General features: G+C 45.4%; 1 protein-coding gene across 10 annotated transcripts in view; it reads right to left on the reverse strand.

The window, feature by feature from the left end:
* Nucleotides 1–7,535: 7,535 nt before the first annotated feature.
* Nucleotides 7,536–27,099, reverse strand: part of ARHGEF28 (Rho guanine nucleotide exchange factor 28) — a 311,495-nt gene continuing 291,931 nt past the window's right edge. For all 10 annotated transcript variants that reach the window (XM_055332795.1, XM_055332796.1, XM_055332801.1 and 7 more), the window contains one exon: nucleotides 7,536–7,874. In XM_055332795.1, the coding sequence (XP_055188770.1) occupies nucleotides 7,711–7,874 (164 nt within the window). In that variant the 3' untranslated portion in view covers nucleotides 7,536–7,710. The remainder of the gene's footprint in view (nucleotides 7,875–27,099) is intronic.

The following is a 27,099-nucleotide window of genomic DNA, read 5'->3' on the forward strand; positions in this document are numbered from 1 at the left end:
AGTTACTTTCACTGGAGGAAATGTTACGTGTCCCGAGCCAAGCGCATCTACCTGTCTGACTGCTTTGTCTCTGATCGTCTCTATTTTTTTCCGCCTCTCTCACGTACACACGTACTCTCCTTAATTACCAGCAGAAAACGGTGCATCCTGCACACTTCACAACATCTGTTCAGGCCTTAATTAATCCAACTCTCACGCGGTCTCCATGGCAACGATGCTTAACAGGCTCCGTCTCGGCATTCAAAAATCTTCCTGGAAGTGAAGGACTCGAAGTCTGGTCCTTATGAAAATGATTCCGCGTTAATTTTGGTGTCAGGTAGAATGGGGATTTTGCGTGGAGGGTGTTCACTTGGGGAGACCACATCCTATGATATCACGTTCTGCAGCATCATAGTAACATCAACTTCCTCTTAAATACATGTTAAGAGGAACTTTCCAAGGGACTGCTGAGAAAAATCCTGTTACTACCTTTATGGGACAAGAAATTCTTGTGCTGCGGAAGATTCATGACCGCGGTCCTCCTGATGCAGCGTCCGGTTATTGTGTGTTGGGCAGTCAGAAGACACACGAGTGTTAAAAAAGAACCTCATCAGGAGGTGTGCTTCCTCAGCTTCTGGCTCGACAGAGCTTCATTAAAAGCCGATTGTCCTTTGCTGGCACCTGCCAACCTCTCACCCAAAGTGCAGCCTGCCAACAGCAGCGACGTGGGCTAAGACCTTCCAAAGAGGCCGCGAACGCCGCCAAGGGAAATGTCAAGCACGTCGCTGAGAGTCTGTTCCAGCTCTGGGGCCCACACAGATGTGGTCCTTCATATGGACTCTGTTTGTGTTTACATTTGAAGCTACTAGGGTAGAAAATTGTAAAAATAAGCGTTGGCAACTACCCAGAAAACCTGGCCAGGTGTTACACAGGATGTTGGAGGACGGGGCAGGGGCAGGGGCAGGGGGGTAGTAGTAACGGAAGCAGAGAAGAGTGAAACCGGGCATTTAACCCTAAATGGCATTAGAGTCCACAGCACCCTCCATCATTAAATGCTTAATTTGAGCACGAATAGGAAGGGAACCATTTCTTGGAGTCCTAGCTCCTTCCTCCTTCACGGCTCCCTCCTCTGGATAAGCAAACCACCCAAAGGCGGCGGAGGAGGGAGAAGAAAAGAACTTAGACTCTTGCATAAGTAAAAATGCATTTTGGTAAACAAATCAGATCCCTGTTATGACATAAAAGGGATTAATCAACTGAGCCCCTGGACCACGAGAAGATCTCCCCAAACCTTCCCCGGGGGCTGGGACTCCGTGGAGCCTGGGTACATGGGCCCTGGGGACTGGTTATCTCCAGGCTGCTGAGGGACAGAGCCAAGGAGAGCTGGGAACTTGGGGGGGGGGGCGGGTTGGGGGGGAAGGGACCCCGTCCTATGAATACAAAAGGGATCATGGAGGGATGTGGGGTGGCAGCTCTTCCAGGAACAAGGGCCAGTTCCCTAACCTAACTAGGTAGTATCTACTGAAAGGAGCAGGGAAAGTATAACCGTATTTTCTCAGCAAATTCATTCTCTGTTCTCCTGCAGTCTGTTCGGGACTCTGGGCTACAGGCCGTACCCAAGACGTCTGACCTTAAGGCCACCAGGATCCAGTCAGCGGCCACCACGGGCCTCGCAGCCAGGATGCTTATCAAGCCCCTGAACCACGGCCCTCCTTCACGCTCCTTACCCAAAGCCACATCCCACGACCACCCTGAAGGGCCTGCTCTGAGCCCATGAACCAGAGGTGAGCAAGCGGACTGCAAGTGGGATCAGGGTTCTCACTCAGGTCCTGTCGCCTCTGACCTTAGATTTTGCAAACCCTCCTCCTGCTCATCTCCCGTCCCTCCCTTCGAGGGTGCAGCTCTTGCTCCCCAGGGCAGGGTCCCCGGCTTTGACCCCCAGCGCCCTCCCGGCAGGAAACTGGCCTATGCAGCAGTGAGACCAGCACAGGCTCAGGCCTCTGCTCTCGGGCAGCAGCGCCTACCTGCCGCCCACACCCGCATCCTGATTCACTTTTACACAACACACCTGCGCAGCTTCACCCTTGTCCTTGCCCCCATTTCACACCTGAGCAAACTGAGCTCAGCAGCAAAGGCTGCAGAATTATACACATGGTGAGACTGCGCTCACGCGGGACGGCAGGAGCAGGTGCTCCTCGGAGCTCCGTGGGGTTCACCCGGGGACCTGGGGCAGGGGGTCCCCGACGGCAGGAGCAGGTGCTCCTCGGGGCTCCGTGGGGTTCACCCGGGGACCTGGGGCAGGGGGTCCCCGACGGCAGGAGCAGGTGCTCCTCGGGACTCCGTGGGGTTCACCCGGGGACCTGGGGCAGGGGGTCCCCGACGGCAGGAGCAGGTGCTCCTCGGGACTCCGTGGGGTTCACCCGGGGACCTGGGGCAGGGGGTCCCCGACGGCAGGAGCAGGTGCTCCTCGGGGCTCCGTGGGGTTCACCCGGGGACCTGGGAGGCTCCGCCGGCTGAACCCACGCCTGCTCACGGCCCCTCCGTCCGCCTCCGCCACACCGGGCAGAGGGACCCCGTGCACGGGGGGGCCCAGGCCGGCGATGAGGACCCCGACTCCCCTCTTCCCGCGGACAAGGACGACCCCACGGCCACAGGGGCAGCGACTCCCGCGGGGATCACCTGAAGCAGCGGAGCCGCGGGCGGGAGAACAACGCGGGGGCCCCGGGAGGACCCCCAAGGTGTGGGCGCGGAGCCGGGTCCCGGGGCGCAGGGCTTCGAACTCCCGCGGGGTCGGAGGGGGAGGGGGTCGCCTGGGGCGCGCGGACTCGGGCTCGCACGCTCATTGGCTCACCTTGCAGCGGGGGCGGGGCCTGTTGGGGCGGGGCCCGAGGGGCAGGGCCTGAGGGGGCGGAGATCAAGGGGCGAGGCCTGGGGGCGGGGCCTGCGGGGTGGGGCGGGGCCTGGCCAGGTGCTTCCAGGGATGCAGGTGCGGCAGGCTGTGTCCTGAAGCTCCGCCCTCCATTTCGTCCTCCCGCAGGCGTCAGCGTCCAGGGGGGGCCTGAGCCTGGGCCGCCCTTCTCCGGCTCCACCGCACCCGGAGCTCCGATAGACTGGCGTTAGCACAGCTGCGCCCAGGGCGGGCGCACCGACGACCTGCCCGGTCTGGAGGCCGGGGCCACTTGCCCCCGGGGCCCAGGGGACTGTAACAATCAGAAGTTCTCGGCGGGCTGCCCCAACCCCGGGGCCCTGCACACACCTCGGGCTGAAACCCAGCAGCCCTTAGAAAGGGCCCCGTTTGCTCGCCCCTCAGGCCTAAGGGCCAGGCCTCGGTGTGGCGCACAGGCAGGGCCTGCAGAGGTGGGCTCAGGGAATTCAGGCCGGGCAATGCCATCTTTGCAACTGCCCGCTGCCTCCCTGCAGCTCGCAGGTCCCTCCCAGAAAGGGGCTTAGACACCGTCTGGAACTCTTGAGTGTCCCAACTGCCACCCTCGGGCACCTCCAGGGCACCTGGTGGCCCACAGGACTGGTGGCCCACAGGACTGCACCTTGTGGATATCTGCATCCTTCAAAAGCTGGTGTCTCATGGTCTGGCTTCCAGTCAGCCTCAATCCAGGTGCTGAGATCCCTGCTTAGGGGCACTGTAAGGTCTGTGCGCCCTCAGCCACGCTGCAGATTGGGAGAGGGGGCTGTTTCATCTAATTCAAGGAAATCAACTCAGTCCGGCAAAATGGACTTACACAAAACAACGAAACAGAAGAACATATTCCAAATAAAAGAACAAGATGAAACCCCAGGGAAGGAAAAAAAAAAACCTTAATGAAATGGAGATAAGAAGACAAAGCAGGGCAGCCCGGGTGGCTCAGCGGTTTAGCGCCGCCTTCGGCCCAGGGTATGATCCTGGGGTCCTGGGATCGAGTCCCATGTTGGGCTCCCTGCATGGAGCCTGCTTCTCCCTCTGCCTGGGTCTCTGCCTCTCTCTCTCTCTCTCTCTCTCTCTCTCTCTATGTATCTCATGAATAAATAAATAAAATCTTTAAAGAAAAAGAAAACAAAGCAGAAGAGCCAGTGTCTTTCCCCTCCCTTCCCTCTACTTAACTCTGCTTTGACTCATGAACGTCATTAGTTTATCCCACCGAAGCACCCTGACACATTCTTCTGGACTCTTCTGGGTCCCCTTTCCTCTTGGTTTCTTGTGGCTTGGGATCCAGTAGGCAACATCCACTTGGGAAGAACCCAGTTGCTTCTATAGTAGAGGGGGGAGTGGAAGGGTGGGGGGTGACGGGGCGGCCTAGTCCTCCTTAACCTGGCTTTCCAAGGAACCCCATCAGTCAGCAAGGTGAAAGGCAAAAGCTTCCGTGTTTCCTCACAACTTGCACAAAAGTGTTTGAAAGAGGTGAAGGTAAGTGGATGTTCTCAGTGGACACCTTAGCCCAGAGGGGAGGAACTTGCTCTGCAGAACCTCCAAATGCATGCTCCAGTGTCCCTGGACTTTTGCTTGGGTTGCCCTCCTTGCTCCCGCTTCCTTTCCCGTCTCTAACTTGTTACTTATGCATCAAGCCTCAGGCACCTTCTACTCTGGGACAACTCCCTCCGCGGCACGTACTCCTGGAGCCCAGCATCTTCCCATGAGCTCCCACGGTACCATGTCCTTCTCCGTACCTGTTCCCGTGTTTGGCTTCTCCAACAACCTGCAGGCTAATTCATCTTTGTTTTGCTCCTAGCAAACAATAAAATGGTTTGGCCTTTAGCAGACCGTCCACTGGCTACTGAATAAATGCGCCGAATGAAGCTTGTAGAGATGCAAGTTAAGTCGAACGCTGACCTTAGGAGACCTTAGTCCAGCCTTATAATTAGCCCCCTCCAGGCATTCGGCTTCTCTACTCGTGCTCTCAGGCCGTGCAGCCACGATCCGCCTGAGGATTGGCACCAGGCTGAGCAATTATTAAATGATTATTTAATGATTTAATAGTAGCTAGCATATACTGACAGCTATGCCCCAGGCTGTGTTCTAAGCACACTCGTGTGTGCAGCATTCGTGTCTCACAGTTCTGTAAGGTAATCGTCCCTCTTCCGTGGGTGAGGACTCGGAGGCCTAGGGAGGTGATGCGACACCCCGGGGACAACAGCGAGGGAGGACCTGACTCCAAAGCCCATGCTCCCTGCTGCTGTGCCTCTCTCTTTCTCTCTCTCTCTCTGTCTCTCGGGGAAAGACAAAGATGCTGACTAACCGCTCAGGCCGATCCTGAGCTTGAAAGGCCGCCTGAGGTCACGGGAAGGAATCTGTCCTCCTCCTTACTCCTTTACCCGCCATCCCAGGACTTCACTGCACTCCCCTTTCGGCTTGGCGTGGCTCCAGCCACCCTGAGCGCCCGCTCTCCCTCTGCAGCGGGGCTTCGGCCCCTTCCCACCGAGCAGGGCCCCACGAGCGGCTGGAGGGGGTTGCAAGGCTCCGGCGACAGGACATCCTGATGGCTGATGGCGAGTCGCAGGGCTGGACTGCGAGTGGGGCGGCTGTGAGCGCACGCAGCCCGCGGAGGACAGAGCAAAGGGGTGGCTGTCCTTCCCACAACCGATCTCCAAAGGGATGAATGTTTCCTCTAAGCTCTTCAGTTGGTAAAAAAGTAAATCCTTTCCAGGAAACTTATTTACGATGCTGGAAAATAGGGTGGTCTTCTCCTGGGACTGGGGAGTTTGTGTTGGAACCACACAACACTGGAGGGTGACCTCCACTGCGACCGGAGCCCCGTGTGGTGAGGACACAGTGCAAAGGTGAGGAGATGTCCTCAAGGAGCCTTTTCAACTTCTCTTCGGCTGCAAAGTCATAATCTTAAATAAGACAGTTACCAAGAGGAACCCATGATCCAGATAGCTCAAGAGATGCTCCTGCTTCCCCATGGTAGCTGCACCAAGACTCAAAGTCTGCAGGCCTGGAAATCAACTGAGCACATGCGTTTTTAAAGAACTGTGTGGGGATTCTGAACCTCTATTTGTGTCATCACGTACGGATATTTCCACATCCAATGCCGGGGGAAAGGGAGGATATTTATAGTTATATAAATATAGTTATAGTTATCCTATCCTATAACTTATAGTTATCCTATAATTATAGGATTTAGACTGAAATATCGGTGTGTTCCTTACTCAAGGGATATAGGATTCTGGACAAGGCTTTGTTGGAAAGAGAGCGGGAAGACAGGTCTTTTTCTTTAGATGCCTTTAGGAATGGAAGATACGTCTCATAATTCAGGAGTTCAGCTTGGAGGTGAAGTGATTGACTAAAATTTTAATAAGCTATACCCATTCTTGAAGATTAGACTCTTAATTTGTTATTATGATTGTGACCAAGATGGCCGGAGGCAGCAAGAGTCAGAGTACTCCCAACAGAGGCTCTTTTTTTCCCCCCAAAGGCTCTTTCTTAAACTAAGATTTGACTTGCCAACAGGAAAATATAAAGTAGGTATTCAACTGGCCAGACAACAGAATCTGGGTGAAATTTTTTCCCTTCCTATCACAGCTCCCTCCTGGTGAGTGCTGCAATTCTGGGTGAATTTAGTCCTCCTTGATTTTCACTTTCAGTAAGGGGAGAGAGTGTTCGTGTGTGAAATGTCTATTTCCCTATGGTCTTACACAATGTTAAAGTGTTCAAATAGCGAGGTGAAAGATATTTTTTTGACTCGGAGCAAAACATACAAATATTTCTGAAGAACAAACTGAAAACATTTCCTGGTTTATTTTCTTACAGCGAGACCCATATTGCTCTGAAGGCCAGATGTGCCAGTTTTCCCTTGTGAAACAGCACATACAGTCAGCAGGCTTCACCCAGAAAGCAGTTTGGATTTTGTCCTTCAAGAACCGCAGGGCAGGGGTCCTTCTGGGGAGTGGTAGTTGTTCTTGCTCTCCACCGTGGGAGGGAAGCTGGGCACTACTGCAGCTTCACTATTTACATCAAAATGGCCTGGCTGGGACTGTGTTGAAGGATGTTGCTCAACTGTGGCTTGAAGACCAACCAGCATTAGATTAGGACCAAGAAATTGAGCACGTGGCCCAGGTCCTAAGAGTCCAGATTATGTCCACAGCAGAGTAGTTGCCCAGTTGGAACTGGTAGGTGCCCAGACAGGACATGTTGGCTGCATGGGGACTACGACAAATCATCACCAGGAGAGGACCCCTTTCACTTCCCCAAGAGAACTTAGCACGTTAAAACAAAACAAAACAAAACAAAAGAAAACAAACAAAAAACCACCCAGCCAAGAAAAGGCCTTTCCCACATGCTCCTCTGCCTTTTAGGGCCTTGAGGCCATTCTCCCTAATCAGCTGCTGTGTTGGGAAAGCTTGCCCATCATGAATATCACTCTTTCCAACCAGACTGCTTCTTCTAGATCTTTAAAAAAAAAAAAAACACATTTCCAAAACCAGGTGATCCAGTAGAAAATGCAATATGTGATTTTACTCTAGAGTCATAACAACTCTGAAAATATTTCTGCTTATTCAAGTTAATTTCTCCACCAGAAATCTGAAATTAGGTGTGATAAGTTAATGATTATACAAACAAGAACTGCTTTCAATAATTTAATTGGACTCATGCCCAAAGAAATGTACTTGCATGAAATATTAAATATTACTTATAAAGCAATTTGGACACAGTCACACAAACATCAGGAAAAGAAAAAAATAATTCTCCACAAAATGCCAGTGTTTTGTTTTGTCTGGAAAAAAAAATTGACCACACAATTAGAGGTAAACGATATTTTCTTCAGCCGCGTCTCCAGTCTCTGCATCTTGTCCGGTCCGCGTCCGTAGGTTGTGCGCTGCTTCTGCCGCCCCCGTCTGCAGCTGGGAGCCGCGTGCACTGGGCTCCAGGGGGACCGGGGGCCCCGGGCGAGGGGTGCACAGGCCTGCAACAGACAGACGCACAGGTCAGGGGGGCAGCGTGAGGCCCGGACACGGGATGCTAGGCCCCGGGCCATGGGGTCTGGCACACGGGGGGCCATGGGCTCCCAGGGGAGCGACAGCCTGCAGTGGTGGCAAGGGACCCAACGAATGCAGCACCGACGTGTTTGCTGGTGCCCAGGCCTCCTCTAGCTAAGAGCCTTGCAAGTAAGTGCAGGGCAGGCTCAAGTGGCCGGACACCTGTCCCCGTCCGCGGGCGGAAGCTGTGCCAGCGCCGAAGGGGCGCCCCCTGCCCACAGGCCAAGGTCTGCCTCTGTGAGGGGGCCGGGTGCACCTGCACAGCACCTGGCTCCGGGTCCCCGGGGCCCCCTGAGCACCCCCCGACCTGCCTCTAGACGCCCGTGGGCCAGCGGCCTGGGCTGCAGGCCTCGGCAGGTGGCCGGGCCTCAGCTGTTGGGGCACCCGCTTGCCCAGGGCAGGGGAGGGGACAGGGCTGGCGCCCTGGAGGAGGGAAGCCGCAGCCGCAAGCTCCTGCCTCCGGCCCGGGACTCCGGGCACCCTCGCCCACCGCTCGCCTGCAGCACATGCCCTGTGGCCTCCACGGACACACGAAACCAGCAGCGCCATGTGACCAGCGACGCTGGCGACCTGGGCCCTCCTGACCTGGAGGCTCGGCTGTGAGGCCGGAGAGCAGCACCCCACACGGCTGTCTCCGGGGCCCTCAGACACCAGTCACTGCAGGAGCCGGAGCCAGCAGGGGAGGTGGCCCGGGACGAGGGGAGCCTGGACCCACAGCTCTGTGCTAAGCCAGGCCTCCCCGACTCCAGATGCCAGTGGGACGTCGGAAAATCCATCTACGTTTGGGTGACTTGATTTTACTGAACCCCGATTCCAAATCCTGTCCCTCAGATTCTGGGAAGCCACTAACTACTGCTATTTTCACGACTGAAGATGCCTCTACTCCCCTCGTGCCCAGAACTGGGCCCGAGAACTGTGGGTCTTTACTGACATCACTCTTTAAGCCTCAAAATGTTGCAACCCACATTTTACAGTTTGGGGAATGGAGGCTCAGGCCACTTCAAGCCCTCCCCCAACATCGTGCAAGCTAGATCTGAACTCAGGAGCACTGCCACTTGCTCATGGGATCAAGATTCTCATGATTCTTGTTCTCACGATGATGGAAATGGTTTGACCATCTTTCCTAAATGAATAGAGACCTTGAATGTCTAGTGCTTCTCCTCGCTAAGTACCACATTTTGAAGAGTCACTTAGCAAAAAATGAAATTCAGAAAAAGACATAGCAAGCTCCTAAAAACACACACAATTATTATCAAAATTCCAAAGCTCCCTCATTTTATCAGGCAAACACGAACCGCCCCCCGGCACCCCCTTGTCTACGAGGGCAGCACACAGCAGTCCACAAGGCCCTCCGCTATCGTAGCACATCTGGAGACGAAGAGTGCCTGTTTGTGGTCACAACACACATTCATGCTTCCAACTCCTGTCCCCAGCCATTGAATGAATAAAGCCATTTAACCTCTAAGAAACCAATATTCCCAGTTTCACTACTCATTTTAGTATCACACAACCTGAAACACACGCACAGCTCCAAGCCTCCATCTGGCGGAGGGGGCCGGCTGGAGCCACCACAGTGCTGCCTCGTGGCCAACAGAGCGTCCAGCTACACGACATGAAATACCACACGGACAACAAACAACTATCCACTGAATGAGGTGGCTGAGGGGCGACTGGTGACAAACGTGACAATACCAGGCCTGATGAAGCCCTTAATCCACGTAAGTCTCCTTTCTCTGGGGCGTGAAACATGGAGCAGAAACCCCGAGACACCGGGGACTCTGGATCTGGCGAGTCCTCCTACTGGTTTCAAGGAAGGCATCCTCAAAACGAGCCGAAGGACCACATGTAGATCAGGATTCTTTTATCTTAAGTTAAGCTGTAGGCTCTGGTTCAGGAAGAAAGAGACCCAAGAATAAACGGGGGGAGGTGTAGTTGGTAATCATGCGTGTGTGTGTGTGTGTGTGTGTGTGTGTGAAGGGGTGCAGACGTTTACTGAGAACTTCTTGAGATAAGAAGAAAAACACAGAAGAAGAAGATCTCTCGGTGAGAAACAGCTTCCTCGGCCCTCAAGTGACGGACTTGCGTTGTTCTCCCAGATGGGTAACTAGAGGTTGTCGGGGTGTGTATGCCTGAGGGGAGCTCGGTCTTCTCCTCCGTGTTCTTCCTTGGTTTCCACCCTAACTCTTTAGGCAAGGTCAGACAACCTTCTTTGAAATTAGAAACCCTTCCACGATTTTTGATTTTGGTATTCCATTTCAACCCTGAAAGAACCCCAGCACAGCAACTGTGTACTTTCTCAAGGTCAGCCACCTTTTTCCACACTTCTTACCCTAGAGAATATGATCATCATATGGAACTCTAAACTGGAAAAACATTTGTTAAAACAAAACCTCACTGATTCAAAAAGCAGAATTCTTGAGTAACAAAAAATCATCCAATATTGTGATCAAAATCCCTATAAATTGCTGGACATAAAAATACCTCAATTTTAAATAAGCAAAGATATATGAATTTAACAGAAACAGAATTTGGTCAACCATAAAGCAAATGCTATTATAAGGAAACAAAACTACAAACTGGAAGGAAACTTTCAATCTAGTGTCTCAATAGAACTTTTCCTCTTACTTAACCTAAAAGATATAATGTGATCTTTACCATACTTCTGGAAACTAAACTCAAGGAACATTATTAACCTTAAAGACAAATAGGCTAAAATACATAGAAAACCCAAGGCCTTGCTAAACCAAGTGGAGAAATAAAATCTTGGTGCAGGATTTCTTCTACTGAACCGAACTTTTTTCCACACCCTACAACTTCATCCTTAAGAAGAAATCTCCTTAGACCCACTGTCCACTAATGAAGTTTTTTAGAATTCTAAGTACCCACATTTTGGCTGGTACTATTCTCTTTCTCCCATGAGTAGGGCTAGAAAGCACCCATTCTACCAAGGACATGCCCTGCACCACGAACCGATAATCCACAGACCAGCTGGTTTCCTGAATCTCCCTATTCTTAGCCCTTAGTTGCAACCTGTTGGTTGACATTTGCATTCACCACTTTCATCATTTGCTCACCTCATATTACCATTTTAGACTATCAGGGAAGAGAATCTGAGGTGTGCGATGGCTTGTCCTGAGAAACGGACACTAGCAAGATGCAAAAATCAGCCTTCCCGCCATTGGCTCTCCACCATTAGTATTTTGAGCCAACCAAACTGGATTAAGACCAGCCTATAAACTCAAGGTGTACAGTGCAACCACGTGCCATATTGAAAGTGGACGAAGGGCCCCCTACGCTGACGGCTGAATGCAACCTGTGAACGACAAGGTAACCTCGGGCAAGTCATCTCTCCTCTTTGGGCTTCAGTTCACCAAGGAGTTTTGAAGTCACCATTCCAGCCTCTTGAACTCCTCTACCGAAGGAGAATTTATACATCTGTGTTTTGGGTTATGATTCACCAAATAATCTGAGGGAACAACAAATGAATGTGTTTTATTATCTTTTTAAAAATTTTTTTAAAGATTTATTTATTTATTTATGATAAACAGAGAGAGAGAGAGAGAGAGAGAGAGGCAGAGGCACAGGTAGAGGGAGAAGCAGGCTCCATGCCGAGAGCCCGACGTGGGACTCGATCCCGGGACTCCAAGATCACACCCTGGGCCAAAGGCAGGCGCTAAACCACTGAGCCACCCAGGGATCCCCCAATGAATGTGGTTTAACTCTTTATGTTCAAGAAATACAAATTTATCACCTTAGGTCGCATATAATGTTTTTAAGGTAATTTCCAGACATGGGTTCCGCCCCCTACCTTCATTCCTCTAACACCACCTAACTGCCGGAGCCCACAGAGTCCTCAGGGGACAGTCTTCGGAAAGCTACCTAACAAGAAGGTAATGCCCGCAGTCAAACCCAGCGCATGACCTGCCCGTCAATGAACAGCAAGCTGAAGGAAACAGCGAGTTGCTTCCTAAGTTGTCATGAAGAAAAAGTTTGTGACAAGTCGGAAAGAGCTGTCCATCATTTTAACATCAGCAATACTTGCCTTTCCTGGATTTTCTGGATGGAAACACATTCTCAATCATGGTATTTTTTAAGCCATATTTAAACTTAAAAGCACCAGTATAACTTTCATCATAAATTATCAACGGTGGAGGTCCAGAACTTAACTCAACAGTATGGGCCCTGGCCAGGCACCAGCATCCCAGTGCTGCAAAAAGCACACTGAGTCTACTGTTTAGATTGTTGATGATACCCCGCTCAGTCCTCTGCGTCTCATCCCATTCCAGTCTCCCAAATAAAACTCACAAAACAGAGCTCTGAGTCTCTGGGTCTTGGCTCTGTTCTTGTTTACTTTAACGAAGTGTTCTGACTTGTGCTCCTTATTACTATATCCCCAGTGCATGTTCCGAAGATCAAAATTCACACTACACTAGAATAAACTCCACCTCAAAAATTTTTTGACTAATGTTCCAAGTCTGCAAAATAAGTTGTATTCCCTATTTAATGACTGATTCATGCTTATACTGTGAAACATTTAAACAATCGTTTCCTGGTGGCATCACTGGCAATCACTGTTTTTTCTCAGGAGCATTAATGCACAGTATTTTTCTTCTAATGGAAAACACTTCTTGTACAGAGCTTGAGGTATCTTCAGAGCAAAGGAAAAGTGGTCTGTGTCACTAATTCTGCTCGACTCCATTTTCCTCCGTGAGCCACAAAGAGGACGTGAGCCTCTGGCATGAAAATGAACCCAGATTTGGTGTCTAAGACCAATGATCTCAACTACTGTTATGATTCCATTGTGACCCCTCATGTACCAATACCGCTCCTGCTCCCTGCCCTGGGGGGAGTGTGTGTGCACATGTGGTGTGCTTGCAGAAATTTCTAAACTATAAAAGCAAACTTTCATAATTTTTCAAATTGTGACTGTTGTAGCCGGACTTTCTTTTCTTATCAGAGATTAATACATTTGGAATCGAATGTGAGTTAAATAGGTAACACTGACAAGAAAGCAGTTGAAGCAATCAATACAATGAAGATGAGATTATATTAACAGAAGACATGATACACCAAGCCTGTTATCTGATCTTGGATTTGCTCCCACTCTCTTTTCTCCCCATTAGGTACCAATGTTAAGGACTCATGACCTTAACGTTTAGCAAGTCCCATGGGAGGGTGGGGCAAGTGCTTCCACCTTCCCCCTCTTCTTTAGGATGCATTTCAAAGTGTTTCTCTAAACAAGATACCAATAAGTGTTAAAGAGAAAAGAATACAAGTAAGTTGATGCAACTCTGGGTAAATCAAGTCTATTAAAAGATTCCTTAGAATGTTACAGGCTCCCCTGCATTATAAATCTGAGAGGGGAAAATGGTAAATGGCATCCCCCAACCTCGGGGAGAGTTCTCTCACAGTGTGCTTGGCAGTGCTGTGTTCTATGTAACATACTTTGGGAAACGGTATACTAGAGAAAGATAAATATATTATAGATTAAGGAAGAGATGGTGAATGACCAAGATGGCAGAATAAATCAGGGCAGGAAGTTGAAAATAAGTGAGGTTTTCCAAATTCAGAAACTCTTAACCCTGTATATAATGTCCTATGGTGGACCCAGGCAATAATCATCAGTGGCCACTAGAGTTATCAGGATGGGGAACCTTATAATGCATGGACCAAGGTGACAGCATCTGAACTCATGGGGCAATTATAATATCATAAAAAGGCAAACAGACATGGTAAGCCTATAAGACGCAAGAGGAAATGTACAGTATGTATAATGTAGGAGATATGCAAGACCATGTTTTTCATGTCAGAGAAGTATCTAGTCAAACATCAAATACCTATTCCCAACTATCCAGTTTACAGGAAATACAGAAGTAGAATAATATGTTAAACAACACTATAGAAAAGCAATCAGCAAAATTCAGAATGTAGGACGTTTAAACACCCACCCCCCCGCCACCCAGGGAGGAAAAATGTCATTTCAAAATATAAACAACTTAGTCTTTTCAAAAAAATTATGATTTTTTTAAAAGGGAGAAACTTTAGATTAAAAGAGACTTAAGAGATATACAAACCAAATGCAACATATGAAATTATTTGGATCCCGATTCAAACAATCCAAAGGGGGAAAAAAAACTGAAGAGAAATTCAAGTGCGGAGAGTATGATTTTAAGTAAAAAATGTTACATTTTTTTAGGTGTAATTATATTATGGTGATGTTTAAATTAAAAAACAACATTCCTTGTCTTTTAAAGAAAGATGCTAAAGCATTTTGAGATGAAATCATAGGATATCTTAGATTTGCTTTAGGATAACCCAATGTGAGAAGGAGAAAAGAACACCAATGAACCAAGATTGGCTTGTCTCAGGTTTGGTCATCATTAAAGCTGAGAGTTCATTAAATCATTCCATTTTTGTATACATTTGAAATGTTCCATGATATATTTTTAAAAGTCCGTAGCCTTACATATATTTGGCCTATAAAATAATAAAGGGCTCTCTGTTATTCCAAAATTGTAGCTTCTATACATCTGATAGAATTGGAATACTCTGGCAATAAATTAGAGTCTTCCTCTGGACGCGAGTATGTTTAGATCAATTTTAATGCAACTGTATGACAAGTCGTTGGCAAATGTGTGTGTACAGGTTTATATCTATTTAGAAAGATTCATAGTTCATATGAATCTATTCCATAAAATAGATGAGGTTCATTTGGGTTTATAGCTACCCATAAAAAAATGATACAGATTCAAGTGTGGCCCGTTGCTTTTGCCTAGAAAATCTTACATCTCCTAAGTGAACTGTAATTCAGAAAAGATCTTTTATACTCTGGGTGTATTTGTTGGTGGTAATGAATTGGTAAGTAGCTCATGGAATTTAGATTCCTCTCCTTTAGCCTTTTGAGTTTGCCTAGAACTAAAAAGTGATATTTAAGAAATAGAAAATATTTAGTCAAATAATTTCAAAGTAATTTTCAGTTTTTAATAGTATATATTGTCAAAGGAATTAGTGAATATGATTCAAAAATTCTATCTACTCAGGATGCCTGGGTGGCTCAGCACTTGAGCATCTGCCTTCGGCCCAGGTCGTGACCCGGGGGTCCTGGGATCTAGTTCCCCATCGGGCTCCCTGCGTGGAGCCTGCTTCTCCCTCTGCCTGTGTCTCTGCCTCTGCCTGTGTCTCTCATGAATAAACAAACAAACAAATAAATCTTTTTTTAAAATTAGAGATATGCTAGGTGAATTTAAAAAAAAATTAAGAGCATCTGGGTGCCTCACTTGGTTGAACCTCTGACTCATGGTTTCAATTCAGGTCATGATCTCAGGGTAGTGGGATCAAACCCCGAGCTGAACTCTGTGCTCAGCTGGGCATCTCCCTGAAGATTCTCTTCCTCTGCCCCTCCCCCTACTCACTCTTGCTCTCAAATAAAATAAATACTAAGAAAAAAAAAAAGAATCAACAGACTAGTAGGAGATTAAGGACAAGAAAATCTCCCAGAAACTATATTTGTAATGGAAATTGAAAAAGCAGGAAAGTCAGAGGATCCAAGAGATCCAACATATAACCAGAAACAGGTCCAATAAGATAATAGAAAGCAGAAACAGATTTTTTTAAAAGGGAAATTTCCCAGTATCGAAGGAAATATGTCTAGATTGAAAGATCCTAATGAATAATCAGTAAAAATGGCTTTCACGGAGGACCACACTAAGGCATATACTACAATTCATCCAGGAAGGGATAAAGAGAGAATTCTAAAGGCTCCCAAAATTGAGAACAGGTCACAGAAGTTTAGAAATAAGAACGGCACCCGACGTCTTGAGAGCAATCCGAGAAGAATCAAATCCTTCAAAATTCTGTAGGAGAATAATTTTTGATCTAGAATTCTAAGCCTAGATATCTTACAAAAACCAAGTATGAATGTGGCAAAGATAAATTGAATGAAAAAGACATTTCAAATTAGTTAATTGGGAAAAATGTGCTTTCATGACCCGTTTGCTTAGGAAAGTTTGGGGATCCGCTCCACCAATTAAAGGAATAGATCACAGAGGATACAGGGACTGAGGACAAAGGATCCATCACAGGAGGGATAGGAAGGGTGACACTTGCATTGCTGGCCTGGGAACGGGGACCTACGAGAAACAGGAGGCCAGAGGACCCTGGAAGGGAAATTTCAAGGAAGGAAAATGAAGCTGATAGACACCGGACAGGTCGCGTGTGTGCAAACTACTATTGGTCAATAACTGAGCGGCGTCAGAGTTTTGAAGGAAGACATAGTGGAAGGAAGGAAAAATGTAAGCAAATGAAAATGGCAGATGGCTAAAGATTCAGTAAGATAGAAGAGAATAGTCAAAACCAGTGTTATTTTAAGTAGCTTCTGCACATCAGGTTGATTTTTTCCATCTTGAAAGAGCTCAGCTCTCACAAATGTCCTTTTCCAATCCTAAAGGATCCACATACGACTGTAAATGATTTCTCTGAAAACTATTTCTCAAAGTGTGAAACATACTGAACCCATTTGGAAAAAATGAATGTGTCTCCATGAATAAGACGAATGCTTGAAATTCCAAAATCTGCTGTTAGGAAAAACACCTTAATAAATAGTCAACTCACCAAAGAGATAACCTAAAAAGCAAATAAATGCAATGATACTAAATCTCACTAGTAATTAGAAAAGTACAAATTGAAAGCATGTGAGTTACCATTTCATACCCATGATATTGGCAAAATTTAAGAGCCTAACAATACTGAGTTTTGGGAAAGTTCGGGGAAAACTGGAACTCTCATATATTGCTACTGAGAATTACATAACTTTAGAGAGAAAACAGGAATACCCAGCAAAACCAAAGACATCTCTACCACTATTAGGTGTTATCATGTAAATAAATTCTCATTCATTTGCACAAGGCGAACGCATAAAAGGATGTTTACTGAGAATCATTTGCAGGGGGAAAATATTGGAAACACCCTAACTGCTCATTATTGGGGGAATGAACATGCTGGTGTTTATTCCTATATTGGAATAGCATACAGCAGTTTAAAATGAACTATTTGAGCTATGTGTATGAATATGTGCATTTAGTGAAAAAACTGGCTGCAGAAAGGCATACACATTATGTATTTACACAGAATATATATATAAAAACAAAAAATATGTATTATTTATGCATACAGGCAGTGATAGCATAAAAACATACTATAGAAATGATATGCACCAGGGGCACCCGGGTGGCTCAGTGGTTGAGCATCTGCCTTCGGCCCAGGGTGTGACCCTGGGGTCCTGGGATCGAGTCCCACATCGGGCTCCCTGCATGGAGCCTGCTTCTCCCTCTGCCTGGGTCTCTGCCTCTCTCTGTGTGTCTCATGAATAATAAAATCTTAAAAAAAAGAAATGGTATGCACCAATTATAAGATATTGGTTAACTCTAAAAAGAAAAAAAAGAAAAATGAGAGGGACGTTATATCTAACATTCTAAAAAAAAAAGGCAAAGATATCTGAGGCAAATATGGCAACGAGTTAACATTTGTTAAATGCACAATACACTTTTTCTATACGTTTCTGTTTGAAATTTTTCATGATTAAAACTTGTATAACAAAAAATGCATCAAAATACACAGCAACCAATTACAATATGTGGTTTTTATTTGGATTCTGAGTCAAAAAAAAAAAACCAGACTAGAAAAAGTACACACACACACACGAAACAATTTTGAACTTAAATACTGAATAGATATTGATATTATGGAATTCTTGCTAATTTCTCCCTTGGTGTGATAATAGTTCAAAAGGAAGGCCTTATCTCTTAGAGAATTATACTGAGATATTCTAGATCAATAAATGTTTTCATACAAGTTCTAAGTACTGCTGCAAAATAAACCGGGTGTGGTAGCAGTGAAGCTTCTAGATGAAACATGACTGGCCGTTCGGTTCCTCAGTTTCTCAAGTTGGGGAACGGTCACTAAGTGGTTGTCATACTCCTGCTTAATTATGTACATGTTTGAAATCGTCCACAATACAAACAGACCCAAAAAAGAAAAAGAAAAAGTCAAGCTCAATTTTTTAATCAAAGTGAAGCTATTCAAATCCTGGAGTCCTTGTTAAGAAACAGGAACAATTTTTTTAAGGTGTGGTGAATCAAATGGCAGGTAGGTCTCCAGCTCAGGGACACATCACCACATTCACGGCACTGAGGTCCCCTGACAGAGACACCTCGGATTCCCGAGAACCGTGCTCATTAGGCTGATTTCTGGAAACCGTCTGCTTCATGAGCCTATTCACACCCAAAGAGTCATGCCTCTCTTTTTGTGCGGGAAGAAGTGAATTCATTTTTCTGCTAGGTGAATAATGCAGGAACTCAACTTAGGAATTTTAATGCCATCAGCGAAGAGGGAGAGTTTGAATTTTAATGCCGCACTTACTTCTTACTGATGCAGGAGAGAGAAATCTGTTAGAGTTCTTAAGCATACAAGATCCAGTGCCTTTGATCAAACAGAAGAAGGTAAGCAATTAAATACATCCAAGCTAGTTCTAACTACATCTTAATGATCATATGATTGGACTTCAAAAAATTGGTATCCAATTCTTTAAAGGTTGACAAATGAGTGGTTTTTTTTTTCTTGATCAACTACAAAATTACATGATGTCAAACGACTTACATGCCTTTTCTGTTCTGAGAAATTGGTATTTACAGTTTTCATAGCAACATAAAGTTTTTTTCTTTTTTAGAAATGAGAAACATTATTTTTGTAATTCTATTTGTTTGAAATGACGTTTGCCAAGAAACCAAACTCCAAAATATATTTTCCAACTGCAGCTTTGAGTTTATGCCACTCAAAGATGATTATAATTTTAAAAGTACAACATAATATATAGAAAAAAGTGTTTTGTTCAGTGCGGATTTTCACACCCTTGGCATTCTTTTCACATTTGTTTGTTATCAGAGTCAAGATAACTATAGTACATTTCTGGAAATTAAACTTAAATATTTTTAAAAATTGTACAGAGAGGAAGGCAGTTTGCGGAACAGAGACAAAAATAAGGATATTACCAAAACAGCAATCAAAAGAAAACATACATACAACAGGATTAACTGCTCTATTCCTTGGAGCCATCCTTTCCCTCTAAAGGAGATTATTTTTAAATTGTCTTACGGATACTAATGTCACGTGAAGCTACTCTGTTATATTTGCGCTCGTTGACATGTGACCTGTGACCAATACCGGAGCCTAAAGAAAGCTAATTTCCTTCGTTATCCAGCAGGTGACACGAATGCCCCCAAGTTTGCACTACACCCTCCTCCTCCTGGACAGAACTCTCTTCTCTAAACAACTCTTCTCAAAAAGGAGCCGCAGCTTTGCCACATAATCTAAGTGATCTTTAGTGGAATCAGCCACCAAGAACAAAGATCATGGAGAGGAGCCTCGGCTCTTCCCTTGGTGACCAGCAGCCCTCGTTCCTGACGGAAGTCGGGGGGCCACTGAGCACGCTGTCCCACGGCCAACCACCAGAGCTGGAAGATGCCGGTGCAGAGAACTGTTATAAAGGCAAGACCCCCGCTCAACAGCTCATGAGTACCAGCCACAGGTGAGCGCACTTCACAGACGCTCCAGAGAGCGAGCTTCCTGGTGCGGGGGCCAGGACAGCTTCAGACAGGACACACCTTCCCCGAGCCTGGGGGGGTGGCCAGGATGTTGACAGAGAGAGGTGGCCTCACGGGGAGGCACTCAGGTGGAATTTGCAACCCTTGCAAAGGGGAGAAGATGTTAGATGAGTAAGAAAGGAGAGTTGTCACGTTTGGCGGAACTAGGAGTTTGTGCAAGTGACCGGGCAGGGTCGGGCAGTGTGCTGAAAAAGTAGCCTCTGGAGGGTCTGGAAGGGAAAAGTGAAGAGTTCTTGATGAGCACACCTGGCAACTATGGTGATATGGACCCTTGAATGGTGGCCCATCAGTCTACACCCTTGGCTTTACACACCCCCTGCCCATCCCACCACCCTGCAACCAGAGGTAGCTCTCAGACCAGAGGGCAGGGGAACTGTATTCTCATTTGCCCACCTGGACTGGAGCACGTTGAAGTCAATCGAGTTTCCATTCCTTTGATGGAAATTCATTTTTTTTTTGTCAATTAGTAGAGAGGGTGTCAGAATGAAAACTGGTTTGAGGGGCGCCTGGGGGGGCCCAGCTGGTTCAGCTCAGGTCTTGATCTTAAGAGTCCCAGGATCGAGCCCCACATGGGGCTCCCTGCTCGTGGGGCGTCTGCTTCTTCTCCTCTTGCCCCTGCCCCTCCCTGCCACTCATGTCCTCTCTCTGTCTCTCATATAAATAAATTTTTTTTAAAGAATGAAAACTGTTTTGAGCTTCTTATCCATTTGTTCTTCACTAAGCAGGCACTCAGTGCTTCGTGTGTGCTCTGCACTGGGCTGGACAGGAGGCGAAGTAAGGTGAACAGGACCTAGACTCAGCACCCAGGAAGCATATAGGAAGTAGTTTTTGAAATACACTTTCACTTTGAAAACTCTGTTTCTTCAAAGCTAAACAAGTACCTATTCTAGAAACAATTCTACTCCTAGGTATTTATACAAGAGGAATGAAAACATAATTTACACACACAAACACACACACACACCTTGTAGAGGAATGTTCACAGCTGCTTTATGCACAGTAGCCCCAAATGAGAAATAAGCCAGGTGTCCATCAGCAGAAGAATGGGTCACTGGTAAATTCATCTGCAAGATTACTCGGTAATAAAAGGAGAGCAATTACAGATTCATGCAATGCCATGGATGCATCTCAAAAACATGCTGAGTGAAAAACAACTGAATACAAGAAGGTACACGTGTCTGATTTCATTCCATTCTAGAATATGCAAATTAACGTAGGGTGATGGAAAGCAGAAAAGCAGTTGCTTCTGGGGGTAGGGATTGGTTAGAAAGGGGTAGAAGGGAGCTTTCTGGAGTGATGGAAATATTCTGTGCCTTGATATACATTTTACCAAACAGACTGAATAGAATTGATATCTGAGCACTTCGGTGTCTGGGAATTATAACCCCAGCAAAATAAACTACATAAAGCATCCTAGAGTCTAAAGGGAAAACCGGTGCAAAATATAGCAGAAAGCAATGAAAGGGTGTACTGGACACAGGATTACACAAGAGAGAGTCCTGACCCAGACAAAGAGGCTCTGGAAAGGCATCCAGAAGTAAGTGACCCTGGAGCTAGGTCTTGAAAGATGAGTAAGAGTTAACCAGTTTGGAAGAAAATGGTAGAAGAGAAGATATTCCTGCCAGAGAAAGTAGATGTACAAAAGTGGGGTTGGGAGGGTGGCTGGACCACAGGGTGAGAAAGGATGGAGAAGGAGAGGCAGCTAAGAGGCTAAAAGGCCAGACCTGGCCTCCAGGCCCAAACTCATCACCTCCTGTGCTTCTTCAGGGAGGACCCCCTTGGAGCACGCGATGCCTTTGAAAAGGCCCAAGGAAGTGAGACCAGAAAATCGCTAAGACTGGACACAAACCCTTATCCACAGGCCCAAGTGCTGACCTGGGGGCTAAACAAAACTCTTAAATTCATGTTGGATTTGGTTTTCAAAAGACAACCACCCATGTGGTAAATCATGTGGGGATGTGTCATCTGGATTTCAACCACTCCCAAGGGAGAAACTGTATTTGAAGGGTGTGCTGCAGGCAATGGATTTATTTCAACATCCACTTACATCAGTGTTTGTTCTACTCTATTTAAAGGAAGAGTAGGCCTGCAAGATGCTGGGCTGGGGAGGAGGATGCTGTGCTTAGACACCAAGATTTGGGAAGCGCCACTTTTGGATACACAAGAGCACAATAAAAGTTTTGAAAAAGCTGGGTAGTTGCAAAACCAGCATTTCCCCGATATTGTTATTATGAGAACAGTCTATCCTGTAACACCGAGTGACAGCTAGTAGAGCTGTGGAACGTACTTCGAGATGGGCCTTCTTGGGTAGAACCCAAATGAGCTGTAAGTCAGGCCACCAGAGCAACCACTTGGAAGTAGTCCAGGGGCTCAAGTCTTCACACGTACTTCCTAAACGATATAAAACTTTCCTCATGCAAGGTGAACAAGTGGTAACTCTGTTGAGTGCCGCTGGAGTTCCAGCTATTTTGTGTCTTGTCTTACGGAATCCTCTTACCACCTCCAAAGCAGATACTACCAGAAGTCCAATATGAAAGGAAACAAACACAGCAAGTCAATTTAAATAATACTGGCTTAAAATTTCATAGGTAATAAATGGCAGAGCTGGAATATGAACCGAGGCATGATTTCCAACCCTTCTATCTTCACCACCACGCCAGTCAACCATCTCCACTGTACAAATATTAATCAAGGCCATTCCTTTGTGCGTTCATGTGTGTAGTCATGCATTCAGATCCCTCGCTTAAAAATGACGTGCTGATAAATTCATGTAAAGTTCATTATACTGGAAAAGACAATTTTTAGTCTATTTTGGCTAAAACTTGGTTTAAGAGATGGGAGAAGGTGGATCCCTTATCTTCTTCTGACTTTTGAATAACAGGAGGATACCCTACCCTCCACTTTTATCTTAGGCACATAGCTGGTCTTGGTCATTCTGGACAAAAACGGTATTGCCACGCAGGTTTCCACCCTAGTAGCTTTTCTGGGTCAATACGGATTCAGTCATTGAATCAAGCCCCTCATGAAACACATTTTCTGTAATTTTCCTGAACTATAGAGTCTTCAAGTGGGCCAATGGACTCTCTAAAAAAACAAAAACAAATTCTGAAAATAATCATCTCTAAAAAAAACAAAACAAAACAAAAACCTAAAAATCATCACCAATAACCATCACCTTATAAACGTGAAGAAGTACTCTAAGTTTAAGAAAACATGTATTTTACCTTTAAGCCCCCGCCTTAATTTATAAAAATAAGGATTTCATTGTGTCCCCATGTGAGTCAGTGGGTATCTATCTTAAGTAGTAGGTAAGAGGTTGACTCTGACAAACATATCTGCAATATCTATGTATCCACATATCTGCGTCTTTTATCTGACAAGCATAAAGTATTTTAATTTACTAGCAGCACCATTTGCAAAAATCCTTCCATACTCTTATCCCGAGGAATGACAACTTCTTGGGTAGGGTGATGTTCATGAGATTTCCCCCAATACTTCCTTTGCTCTGAGTCTCACAGACTGCAGTTTTGGGCTTTCTCCTTCCAGTTCGTTAAGGCGCCTCTGAGCGGAGGAAGCTCACAGAAGGTGAATTTAGGATCTGATCTTTCACAATATTTTACTCTCAGGCTAGTTGATCAGCATTCAATAACAACAACAAAAAATTCGTTTTCATGTGTGTAGATAGTTCAAGGGAATGCCCTAAAAGACAGGGAACAGTGCTGCCCCGACCTCTGTCACTGTTGTTGCATTCTGAAAAGGGGATGTGACTCCAGTCTGTGGTCCCCAAGGGGCATCAGTGTGCAAGGGCACTTTCTCAACACAGGAGCCTAAATGCAAAATATGGCCTCATTACCACATGCCGACTAACAGACCATCACATTTTGGCCAAAATGTTTCTTACATTTTCTGCATCTGATCTATGTGCCAGTGAAGAGGAGTTTGCATATGCAAAACTCTGTGAGCGTATTTTAGAGCTCAGGCTTAACAGAAGCGTCAAGCATCTAAAAATACAGGATGAGCTCTACTTGTGTATAATCTATTATGCCAATCTGGATAATTTAACAAATAATCAAAAATAGTACAGCTTTGGGAGGAATAAATTTGTCAAGAGTCAGAAGTTTAACCTACTCATGGGAAGTAACAGAACTCTGAAAACTTCAGTTTCTTAAAAGAGGGTTCAATTTTAATCAGCTGGGATATACATTAAGCTTCCATATTCTTGTTAGAAGAACATCCTCAAAACATAACCATATGGAAGCAAGTAAAAACAACACAATATACATACATCCAAGAGTTTAGGCTTACATAATCTTAAGAATGTTTAATAGTTCCATATTTACTATGCTAAAATAAGAAAAAGAAGAAAAAAAAAACCCAGCAGAGCTAAACAGTTAACTGCAAGGGCACATCTGAAATGACAAGAATATAAGCTTAAGATCTTCACATACAGATTCCAAAAGTTTCTGGCAAAGTCAAGTATGTGAAGTCTCTGACTTGTAATATCACACCCTCCCATCTTCTACCATCTGCCTCTAGCAAATGTCAGTGTATTCCCAGGATGGAAACATGCTTCCTTTCTGAATCATTCCTACCAAGACTTGAAAAATACGGCCTACTGCAGTTGAGCATTATTGCCTTGAATTCAGGATAAAAACCGAAACCAGAGCCTCCTCTTTCAGTAATTCAGAAGAATCAAGACTTCCCTCGTCCAAATGACTCGTGTCTACACTGAAGGAGGCGAACGCTTAGGGACTCCTATACTGACAGCCCACTGAAGAGCCAAGCCGTCTTTGAGGAATGGGAACCAGAGAACTCACAAGTAACAAGAAAACACTGAAGCTTCCAAGGCCGTGTTGGAAAACAGAGCATTAAAATCACCTCCCCACTTGGGGTTTTTCACGAAGACGTCTTTCAGCGTGCAATTTCTGTTTTCTGTTGCTGGTGGGTTTATGAGACTCTCCAAGTGCAATACCCTTATTGCAGTGTTACGACATTCTGTATGATTAATTGATTGCAAATCACCGAATAGGGTGCCAAGATCACTGGTAGGAAGCAGGTCATTAAATAAAATTAAAACTCGGCCAGTGTTTTGCTTGTAAATGTTACTTCCAAAGCCTTACAGCACCATTCCTTACAAAATGGCCTCAATTCACCAGAGAAGCAGAGTGTCCTATATTTTTGGCCGATGATCCAAATATTCTATATTTAATCCAAACATCCAGTATGTTATGTTTTAGGAAGAAAAAGCTGTAGTGTAATGAAATTTGCACAAAGAGAGCTATGGAAAAGAGTCATCATGAAAATAATTAAATTTTGCACAGCCTTACTGTGAAATTGTTCTGTGAAAGGTCCAGAGTCCTATCCTGCATAACTGAAAACTTCATAAGATTACATTTTTCCTTAGGTAAATCTTCAAACCAAGCATTAATGTTTCAAATTAAATTGAATTAATATGTCACCCAGAAAGAGGATGGAGATCCTGGCTCCTTACCCAAGGAAGCTCAACAGTGATTTATCATGGCACATTAACATCTGTACAGATCAAAACTTGGGCACCAGTTTTTTTTATTATCTGGCTCAAATCTGTGCAAAACAACAGGACAAGACTTCTCCCCCTCAGCGAGCTGAGTCTGGGAATCGACCAGCAGAGAATATATAGGTGCCCTCCAGTTACTCTGGAGTAAAGCAAAGGGATATATTTCTTAAGACGCCATCGCACTTAATTTAAGATTGCTATTATCAATATGTGATCTTTCAGGCAATATTTTTAAGTCTGACAAGTTAGAATGTCAGGCCAGGGAAACTGGTTCACATTCTAGGAGCATATTTAACTAAACAAATAGTGTTTGTTTTGCCCAAGGAAATACACTAGACTGTTAAATACGATTTAGCCAAAGAAAAAGTGTTTAAGAAATTATTTCATTGATGTTGAGCTAACTGCCCACGTTTAATTTACTGGTGTTCGAGCTGCTGTATGGTTAAAAACGAAATACCTCAGTGAACAGATAGGTTGACTGAGTTATTGATAAAACAATCAAATGCTAAATTGTTTATGTGCCATCTTCCTAAAATGATAGCAACGGATTTATTTCCACTTATTTAGAATAAACTAAAGCATTTTATGAACACGTTGTAACTTCTTAAGTTTTCACTGGCCATCCAAGGCTACATGGGGCTATATACACAATGTACTCAATGGAAAATTAACTCACACAAAGAGGTGCTCTCCAGAGCTGTACAAAGAGGATCTACAGCAGTCTGTTAAATAGGACTGTACATCAGTAAACAAATTTATTTCGACATTTAATAAGGAAGAAAAGTTGGTTAAAGTTTGCTGCCTAGAATCCAGTAAGGGATTAAAGGCAAACAATCTTACAGTTACTCTGACATTTTAAGAATGCTGTGTAGCATACGCCCATCTAATGTGATCTGGCACTCAGTGGGCCAGCTGGCCAGCCTTGTCTAGCCTGCCTGCATTGACCACCATCACACCCCATACAACTCTGTTGTTTCTCCACCTCTTCCCATGCCTCAGTGGAGTCAAGCTGCGGGGCTCAAACTCATAGGCGCTGTCATCTCTGCTAAAGAGTATGGACCTTGACTCCTTCACTCACGTCATAAATATTTATCGAATGTTCATTATACGCCAAACAGTGCGCTTGGTGCTTCTGACAGAGCGATCCACAAAGACGACACATGTAGCTCCCCGCCTCCGCGAAGCCTACTCCATATTGGGGCACACAGACACTACACAAATTACTACACATGTAATTAATTCAAATTATGGTAGGTGCTAATAAGACGTACTTCCTGGTAATTCTGAACCTTGATGTGTATCAGTTTATCCAGGACTAATGAGAACTGATTGACTCGGTAACCAAACTCAGAAGGAGACTGAGGTCATAAACCAGAGCATAATTTTTAATTTTTAAAGTAAGGAATGGTTCAAATTGAAATACCGATGGCCATTCTCAACATTTTCTTTCTAGCTGAAAAACCTGCTCAGGGGACTTGAGGATGACGGCAAGATCTCCCGGGGATGTACGGACGTAACGCAACCATCTACATAATGCAACCAACAGCAGTTGGAAGTTTTGCAGATTCGGAAGCTCTCTATCCCAAGCTGAGATGGTCAAGTCTGGTTGCCAAAACATTTCTGACGAATGGCTCTGAAAACATAGCTGACTGATGTAAATTCTTCCTGTATGGAGAGGAACAGAGGGAGCTAAACGCTGTGCCGCTGAGACTGCCTCCCAGGGCAGTCGTGGTGACACAACCACCAACATCTTCTCTCAGACCAATACAGAAAGATAGTCACCCTTTATATTATAATAGATTTTCACTTTGAATTTAAAAAAAAATCCCCAATTTACTTTAGTTTTTTTTTTTTATCCCCCCCAGATCTCTTATTGGCTTTAGAGACATTTAGGAGACACATCTTTATCAGTATACCACTCCTGAATCACAACCAGGATCAGTTACTTCCAGAAGGTAG

This window comes from Nyctereutes procyonoides, unplaced genomic scaffold, assembly GCF_905146905.1.
Source record: "Nyctereutes procyonoides isolate TBG_1078 unplaced genomic scaffold, NYPRO_anot_genome, whole genome shotgun sequence".
In the NCBI taxonomy this organism is placed as follows: domain Eukaryota; kingdom Metazoa; phylum Chordata; class Mammalia; order Carnivora; family Canidae; genus Nyctereutes; species Nyctereutes procyonoides.